Genomic DNA, 10,054 nt, shown 5'->3' on the forward strand with positions numbered 1-10,054 from the left:
GTCTTTTAAAAGGCTTCATTTAGATTATTTGACGTTAAATGCACTTTGGAATAAATCACAGTAGGCCTATGTATCATGATAAAAAAAGCGACTTTACAGTCTGGAAATACTTTAGGCTATAGCAAATTATTTCGAGGAACCCCTATCACATTAAGAACCACTGGTCTAAACAGAAGTAAGCCCTCTGCCCCGGCACGAGTTGTGTCGAGCTATTCATTAGTCTGTTTGATTAGAAAAATATGAAATGTAGTTGCAATGGGTAATTAATCCATACAACTGCTGCAGTGGAGGACTATTCAAGGGGCAAGTTCAAGCTCAAACCGGTGTGCACCGTTTTGCTACGGTTTCCGGTTTGAACAACATGTTTCCTTGAAACGGTGTGCAACGGTGTGCAACGGGGTTTGAAATGCGTTTTCTCTTGTTTGGTGGGTGTGTCAAACATGTCAGCCCAATCAGCAGCAACATGTATATTGGGATGTTCTCTTTTATTCTGGAGGGCAAGGGCAGTGAATGTACCATCGAGCGTATTTTTCAGTATTAAACATGTATGTATACCGATTTCATCAGGCTCCGAAAATTCTTCAAAAAGAACACAAAGAATGGCCTTCTCAGCTGCCATAGTTGCAACTCTTGCGTCATCAGAACAGGGTGTTCAACGCATCACCGTTTCTGTTTAAAAAACATTTTGCACCGTTTTTGTCAGGGCTGAACGCAGCCCTGATGACGGCACGGTTTGATCTTCGGCTGACCAATCAGCAGAAAGGGGCGTTTAATTCCCGCCCACATGTAGAAATCAAATATTCAAGCTGTTTATTAATTTTTCTACCCCTGAGCGAAAAAATAAAATTTAAGCTGAATTCTCGTTTTTCAATTTTTGGAAAAAAAACCAAAAAACAAAAAAGGAGCCATTTTCTAATTTTTCTACTTTCAATATTAAATAAAAAAAACGAATGATCGAATGATACACGGATTAATAACAGAGACATCCAAAATGTGTACTGTTGGTGTGCCTCCAGGAACAGGGAAACACTGGTGTAAGAGGCCGTTCATCCAAAATGCGCTTCTGCGGTCCACTGTGCTGTTTTCCATTGTTTTTCTATGTAAACATGGGCTAGATGCCCATGTTTGACCATTGCTCTGAGGTTTTATGTCCTTTGCAGTGTCCCACGCATGACACAGCATTCTAAATGTGGCACTCAATATAAAAGTTTAACTTTTACAAAATGTGTCTCTAGACCTTTTTTTTTTAATATTTGAAGAATATCAACAGAGTGATACCTTGCAAGCACTTGTAAGTCTCTTTAAGCTTTAAATATGACAGAGAGTTCAGTCTAAAATCTCCTTATCAGTTTGCAGACCAGACTCAAGATGTGTAATGTCTTTCTGGTTGTGTAGAGACACAATGTGTGTGTGTGCTTGTAATGGCCACTGGGAGGAAAGAACTCTAGGGAATGTCTTACAGAGTGAAAAGCCGCATTTTCCAGCAGTGCTAATGAGGGGTGCCGTCAGTGTTAATACACTACAGAAGGTAAACCCACACAGATGCAAACACATATCTGCTCTGCTGAAACTAACAGTACAACTAAAAGACCTGTGGGAGTACTGCCCTAAACGAACATCATGATGACATGGCATATCAGTCAGAGCAAAAGAGAGTGCAAGAGAATGTGTGAGAGATACAGTGAAATGCAGTAGAACATTCTGTATCGACATCTTCCTTATATTGATTCCCCATTATGTTACTACCAAACCCAAGCTGACATTTTGTCATCAGCAATCATCTTAACACTATAGGACTTGCCATGATCTATAAAAACACTTTCTCTTACATTCCCTCTCACAAATACTTTTAGATACCAAAAATAAATAAATAGCTACAGAAATATATGGATTCCATTTCTGACACTGTCACCTGTCATTATGACAATGAGACAATTATCTTTCAGTACTTTTAAAGTAATTTTACTTTAAAATTTTACCAAAGAATTCAGATTTTCTTTGGTTCATATGTCATGCAAAGCATGAATGTTGCTTAATGTACACTCTTTTTTCTCTCAGTCAATATTCTTTCATCCTCCAGGACCTGCCTGTTTCTGTAACACACATAAAATGTATGTATTTAATGGAGCCGTTAATGGCAATAATTCCCGAGACCACTTAAAAGAATAGGTCTTGATTATCTCTATCTCTGCCTCTGTCCATGTCTATATCCGCTATCTAATGGGAATAGGGTGTAATAGCTGCATATATTAGTAACTGGATAAGAGTTAAATAGGTTCCGCTCTCTCTAATGGTGATTAAGAGGCTACGATGAGATATGCATATTTCTGCTGGCCATAATGGTATTTGACAGCATAAAATGAAGGACAGATTTAGCTGAGGTTTAGCTGACTGTGAAGAACAACTTACATAAACAAAAGATTGTCTAAGGCTTAGTCAAAAATATTTTAAGTTTTGTGAAATTGTTAATCAAATAATTTTTTCATATACCAATCACCCACTTCTGTGTGAAATAAGTGTCGAGTATGTATATCTAAACAACAAAGTTTACAGCCTTGCTTATCATTCATACTTAATGAGCTAGACGACTGCATCCATACAAGCTGTGCCTAGAGCTCAAGATCACCTCTCCTGCTCAAACTCGGTTTTCCATACTCGTTCCCATTTTTCACTGTCATCTGCACCTACTTTCCCTTAGTGGTCCACAGCTTTTTCTTTTTTCTGCCCTCTTTTTTATCTTCTTTTGACACTTGCTATTTTTCAGCAAAAGGGGCATGAAACTCCTCCTCCTCTCCCTTGGCCCTGTTAATCTCTGAGGGGAAGAGGCTCATTATCCTTCCCCTTTTCCATTCTGCATCATTATTCAGTCCCAAAGCCCATGAAAACCTGTAAGACTCTGAATTAGGCAAATTATGAAGTGGTAAAATCCTACAGCTAGAGAACAAATCCCGTAAGATAAGTTTCCAATAAAGTCTGGATAAAAATAAGGCACAACACTTTCAATTGCCACTTTACAACACTTTCTGAATGCATAAAAATGGACAAAAGTAACTCCTGAAGACCTATTAAGCACCATCTTGTTTTTTATACCATAATATAGGCAAAAGTTCCCGTATGCAGACAAATAACTTGTCTAAAAAAAGTTGTCTTGTCTTTTTCTTTTTTTGATTTTAGGCTGAAATTCAAATTAATTTAGAAGAGAAACTGTATCCTATTCCAAATATTTTTAGCACAAATCCCTCAGTTAATGCGCTTATTACAAGAGCATAAATAATAACAATAAAACAATTATCAAAATGATGTTTACAATATGCTTAAAGCATAACATTTTACATTAAATTAAATGTACATTTTCCCCATATACAACCCATATAAGCTTTATATAAAATAATACAAAATAAACACTACATAAATTATACAGAAAACAATTTCTGTATAAAATTACTAAACACTTTCATTGTATTCTCAGACCGTCACAAACCCAGTAAACATAGGAGCAGCTTGCTTATGCAGTTATGCCTCCTCAATTCAGACTACACCCATCTCCTCCTACTCCACACCCGCCCACCTTCTCCATCCCCGCTTCCTTGTGTTTTCATCTTTTTGTGGCTACCGAACAACCGGCAAGTTCCCGCAATGAAAACAATAAAATAAACAGTCGTCCGTTTGCCATTTGCTGTCTCTTACTGCAAAAGACTAGGTGCAAACCACATTATACACATGTATGTGATCGTCTATTCAAAACGCTTATAGCTGATCACACGTGCAACTATCTACCTGACCATCACGCTACATCTGTATTTGTGAGCCAAACATAAGATGTTTAAATAGCATAAATGCTCATTTCTGTTCTCTGTAGCTGCTCTGACTCTCTCCTCTCTCCCCTCGATCCGCCGGCCCCGGAATCGATCCTGCGGAGATCGATAAGTTGGCATGAATATTCCCAGCTCACCGCGAGTTTAGTTCGGGGGAGACTGAGGCAGAGGCAGAGGCAGAGGCGAGAGGACGAGACGGACGGATGCGGGGCCCTGAAGAACCCAAGCCCAACGAGACGGGAATATATTTAGGAAACACATTAACAAAACAAACCCGACCTGAGCTGCATTTTGAGGCGCGAAAGCTCAGTGCTAGTTTTGCTGTAGACAAACCTGACTCGCGTCGGTTGGACTAAACTGGAATGTCGGAAGGAGCGGCAAGCGCGCGCGACACAAACAGAAAACGCCAAATGAGGATGTTTCATTCACATTATGGATACGGGGATTAGGCCACTGAGCGCGGTAACGGGATTCGGTATTAGAAGAAAGAAAGGGTGGTTGCTCTGGAAGAAAGCCTTACCGGAGTGAGAGCGCAGAGCCAGTGGCGACTTGAGGCGCCAGGCTTGGAGATCAGAGGCAGTTCTCGGCAAGACAAACGGCACCGGCAAAGGAACAAACATGATCCGTCTTCTTGTCTGGTTCTTATCAGATGTTCTTTTTGATGTTGATTTTTCTTTACAATTTTAGCAGTTGTGGCAATATATGCTTTTTCTCACTTTGGTTCCGTGATCCAGGCGTTTTTGACACAATACTGGTTATTCATAAAAATTGCGTTTACACGTACGTTTTCCAGTTACATAAAAAAATAAAAAAAAAAACCCTTTCCTTTTTCGCTTGTAGTTGACTTTTGATCTACATGCATAGATACGCAGACGCGCGCACACAGGCGGATAGACGGATTAAAACAAGACAAACGTGGGTTATATTACTAGTACTTTCACGTTTGTCTATTCGTTTTGGTATTCAGCTACAGTATTTGGTATAACTGTTCAATCAGCTTGCCGAACATATGTAGGCTATCTGTCACTCAAAGGCATATATTTACTCTGTTTGCGAACGTCTGTAAATGCATAGCTATCTCTCGTGGTAAACTGAAGTGTTTCTGTCCTTGTCGGCACTGACTACTTTATGTTCAGCTGGCCTGCTGCTTCTCCCCGTGGTCGCAGTCGCTTTAACTTTGGTTATATGCTTGTGAAATAAACTAACGGTTCTGCATTTGTTCTAATAAAGAAAAAAATATGTCATACCCTGACTATATAACGTATAAAAGACAGCGGATATTGTTATTACTTGTATATGTGGTGCATTTTTTGGTGAATTTATTTGGTCTAGCTCTTCTATAGCTCTCTTCCTTGTTCTAGCAGCTACAGGCTACACATTCATTTACACAAAGTCACTAAACGTGGTTAAAACCGTCTGCTTATTTTTGCTAATTTAAATTAAAAATCTATAGAAAAATAACGCAACTCAACGTGTTCGCCGGATTCGCCCCTCCTCCCACGAACCTTGTCACACGCCAGTAATTAAAACGCAATCAATCGATACATGACTAAACAAGGCAAACAAATAAATAAAGCACGAAAACATCAAGGGGAAAAGAGTTCGTTACGTCGCTGGTTTTTAAGATCACTTGCCTATATTTCCGTCCATCCGCCTGCGTGTTTTGGTCTGTCTGCCTGTTCCCGTTATTTGGGAACCCCAATAGCTCATTCCAGTCAACTAGGAACATCTCTTTCCAACAACACTAATGTAGATTATTCATCTAATGTAGATTATAATGGTATAAACAACACGAAACTCTTTAATATAACGAGTAAAACTAGCTTTTTTCATACTTAATACAAAAATGAAAGGCACTCCCTCAAGTGACCATGTTTACATGCAGAACATTTTCAGATTTGCTGGTAATATTTTGTCATATGCACGTCTTTTTGAAAAACTCACTCTTGCCATTTATTACACTGCATAGTCATTTGACAACATCTCTAAAAATGTTGTCATAATCATGTACATTACATTCCAAACATTTATGCATTTCTTTGTCCTTTGTTCATTCATCACTGCATCCTGTTGACTTTAATTGTATAGACAAAAAAAAACTGGCATTTTTTATTTTTATTTTCAATACCTTCCTCATATCATATTTGGGACTATCATTTTAGTTAACTCATTAACTACATTCATGTGCTTAATTAACAAGTGCACAATCAATTGCAAATATTGGCCATGCTGTTTTTTTTTCTTTCAGTCATTATGCCTTGATAGAAGGTAAAAACTGAAAAACATGTTTCTTCAATTTATTTAATATTACCTAGATTTATCTAACTTTTATCCTTTTGTTTGGACTTTTTGTTTATTCCAAATGAGGTGTTCACGTGTCCCAGCAGTCTGATTAATGAAACCATATGTGAGCTGTTCTAGAAACTGTAATGTTGGCTTAATCTGCTCATTACTTACATAATTGGACATCAACCAACATTTTGAATAATATTAAAATATGCAAAAGTACATGTTCTTGGACACACCTGAGAATCTCTTAAGACGTCACACAGGCTGTTACGTTTTTGTTTGTCAATAAACATTGTTTACCAATATGATGTGCAGAACAACAGCAGAAACAAAACGGGTTGATCTCAAGAGAGCCGGTGTGCTCGACATAGTTTCCCAACACTGTTCGGGCTCCCAAAATAACATATTCAGGATGTCTTCAAATCAAGCACCTGATCATTCTCATCAGCATAATACTGAAACACTGTTATATTTGTATTTGTCAATAAACATTGTCTATCAATATGATGTGCAGAACAACAGCAGAAGCCAGCACAAGTAGTCTGTGTGCTAGACAACATTTCCCAATTCCGTTCCTGGAGCAGCCCAACAGGACACATTCAGGATGTCTCCCAAATCAAACACCTGATTGTACCCATCAGCTGATCAGTATAATACTGAAAGATCTGAAATGGGTGTGTCAGATGAGGGAGACATCCAAAATGTGTACAATTGGGGGGCCCTCCAAGAACAGGGTTGGGAAACGCTGTGCTCGGAAATCTCGTCGTGCTAGCAAAACCTCCCGGGGGCCTTAATCATCGAGCGCCGCTGCTCCTCTCTCCTACTGCCAATTCATCACGCCCTGTCAATTACAAACCATGCTGCAGCACACTTACACACAAGATTATTGTCAATATAGATTTTTAAATAGAAAAATCTATACGCTAAACACTCCAATCGATAGGAGTAAATCAATTCCACTAGGCAGCAAAACTCTCTGAGCTCAGGCTCAGAAGTCTTGGATATGACCGAGATGCAAACAGATGTTGCAAATACAAATCATTCATTTTGGATTCTACTTTTATGCAGCCACAAATAATGATGAGAGTGCCATTTTATAATAGTAATAAAAATAGTTTGATTATTTCTGTCGTTGTTGTTGCTTGTGTTCATTTTTGGGGGGGGTCTTTCCGCCTGCAACAAAATGCATTTCCTCCTTATTTTGTTAAATAGAAGGATGTGCTTCATTGTCCCTGTCCTTCTCTTGCATCTCACTATTGACAGATGACATCCGCAGGTCAAGTGAAAGAGATGAAAAGAAGTGACCGGTTGTCCCTCGCGTACCCCCTCGACGTGCTGAGGTAACGGGCCGCTCGGGCCCCTCCCTCCAGTACTACTTTCAGACAAAAGCAATTATTTCTTGTAGAATATAGTGTGGTTGTGCGCATCTAAGAGAAGTAGAGAGGGACTGGAGGGAAAGAGAGAGTGCAAAATTGAGGGAGAGGAAAATAAGATGGTGTTGGAAGGATAGGGAGCTAATACTTCTTTCCTAGCTGTGCTCTCCTCATCCGACCGCACATATCTAGCCATTGTTCCTGTTTATGTTGACTTCCTGGAATAATACACTCTTAAAAATAAAGGTTCCATGAAGAAGCTTTAACATCCAAAAGGGCCGTTATAGTGGTAAAAGGGTCTTTAGATTAAAAAAAAAGTTCTTCAAACTAAGAAAAAATCTTAAGTTTCTTTGGGGAACCCCAATAACGGTTCTCCTATTGCATTACTGTAAAAACCTCCAATTAGGACCTTAGCTTTTAAGAGTGTAGAAACGGAAAGCTGTTTCTCATTCACATACACACTTAAATATGTTCATATACAATGTGAATGTTGACAAATTAATCACTGTAGACCAAACTGTGCATATGACACATTTGGAAAATATCCATATTTTTCTCCCATTTTGACTTTTTTTCTTCTTTTGCTCATACAGTGAAAGTCAATAGGGTCCATAACAACACTGGACCCCATTAACCTTTACTGTATGGACAAAAAGCACATTTCACACAAGTTCCACATGAAACAAATGTAACAGGTTTTAAAAGTTATGAGAGTGAAAGATGACAATTTCCTTTTTTGAGTGAATATCTCTCTAATATAACGCACTTACAACTTCACTTCCACATAACAATCCAATTATCATATGCATAAATCAAAATTAAATCCTGAACAAAAGTAGTTTTATCAAAAACTAGCCTAATGAAGAAAAACTCTTCATTCGCTGACTAATGGAAGCAGCATATACCCTTGAAAATAGAGGTTCCAAAATGAGGTTTTTGCAGAAATGCCATTAAAGCACAATTTTTGGTTTCCCAAAGAACCTTTCAGTGAACAGCTCTTAAAATAACCCTTTTCTTAGTGTAAAGAACATTTTAATTATGTAAAGATCAAAACCCTTTTGTGCAGTGGAAAAAAAGTTTCCATGGATGTCAAAGCTTCCTCATGAAACTATAGATGCCAATAAAGAACCTTTTTTTTCCCAGAGTGTAGTGGCTTGTGAATATTCCACAGTGCTGTGAAAACTGACAAAACGGTTGCCTGTCATTTTGCTTATTGCTTCAACTCATATTAATTATTCAGATGACAACACAAGAATCCTTAAAACACAGTTTGTCAATAGCAATTGCCTGTCTACCAGAGAGAGGTGACAGCTTTAGTGCAGAGATCTTCAAATGACTCCACATAAGCCTGGAATGAAACGCATACATGATTAATGCATTTGTGATTGTTATTGACGATTAAACTGTCACGTCTTGACAACTGCAGAAATATTCCATGCTTATGTGCACAGGAAATAATAAATTCTCTTAGGCTATAACACACATTATCCAGACAGAGACATATAGCAGAGTGGAAAGTATGATTAATATAATGGAGGAAAAGAGCAGGCTGTGAGAATATATGTAGGAATGAAGAAGCACAGAATAAGCAGTTTTATATATGAGTTTGTGATAGCTGCTGTTAAACAATGACGCCACGTTAACAGATGAGCAAGTCAGATTAGATTCTCTTTCATCAACAATATGGTAGTCTGATCAATAATATCTCACTGCTACATTCAGTGGCACATTGCATTTCTTTCATCTCACACTTTCTTTCATTCGGTCATACATACACATTCAAAGAGCTCAGAAACAGTTGCTGGCTTAATTAAAAGATTTTATGTGACACATTTTGATTTACATAATTATCTAATATAATTTCACATTTTTTGCACTAATTTTAGTGTTAGGAAAAGTGAACATGCGCATTTATGCCTTGCACTTGTAAACAGATGGACAGTATTCCACACACACACACACACACACACACACACACACACACAATCTGTGCTTTTATTTTAGAGCAGAAAAGCAGATCCATCTAAAGCCTCTGTTCCTTCCTCACTCGTTGTCTCTTTTATTAGTTTTTATGAACTCTCTCTCCCCTTTTCTCCTTCTCTGTCTCTGTCAGTACTCTCAATAATCAATGCTGATATATTGCCAATATCCTAGCCAGTCCCCGGTGCCATCCCTCACTGCTCCTCCTTTATTGTGGGAGATTGGTCCAAAAATAATGATATTTATTAGATATATTTATTATCCTCAGCAGTGCTGCAGTGCTCATGTGCGAGCGTTTAACCGCAATATACTCCTCAGACGACCTGCGATTCTTAGTGTGGTTGCAATACAAGAAAAGATACAGAGCATTTTGCAACAGCCACTTGAACAAAATGTTGGAACATTGATCAGGACTGAGGCCCTAAATTTGATTTCCTCATTCCTTTTTACTTTTGACTGCATCACCTTTATGTTTTTCAACAGATATATAATTTAGGGGTGCTTTAGCTCCTGTGGCGTATACAGAGAGATTTACTGAGGAGAGCTACAGCCGCATGGCTAAGTCCTGAGGCAGCCCCCCCCCCCACCAAAAACCAC

The 10,054-nt window shown here is 38.5% G+C and overlaps 1 protein-coding gene across 1 annotated transcript in view; it reads right to left on the bottom strand.

Annotated features, from left to right (window-relative positions):
* LOC107671217 (POU domain, class 2, transcription factor 2-like) overlaps window positions 1-4,522 on the bottom strand; it is a 43,364-nt gene extending 38,842 nt beyond the window's left edge. The window contains exon 1 of the mRNA XM_016464121.1: window positions 4,336-4,522. Coding sequence (XP_016319607.1) covers window positions 4,336-4,435 — 100 coding nt within the window. The 5' untranslated portion in view covers window positions 4,436-4,522. The remainder of the gene's footprint in view (window positions 1-4,335) is intronic.
* Window positions 4,523-10,054: the final 5,532 nt, after the last annotated feature.

Source organism: Sinocyclocheilus anshuiensis, unplaced genomic scaffold (genome assembly GCF_001515605.1).
Source record: "Sinocyclocheilus anshuiensis isolate Anshui unplaced genomic scaffold, SAMN03320099.WGS_v1.1 scaffold1286, whole genome shotgun sequence".
NCBI lineage: Eukaryota > Metazoa > Chordata > Actinopteri > Cypriniformes > Cyprinidae > Sinocyclocheilus > Sinocyclocheilus anshuiensis.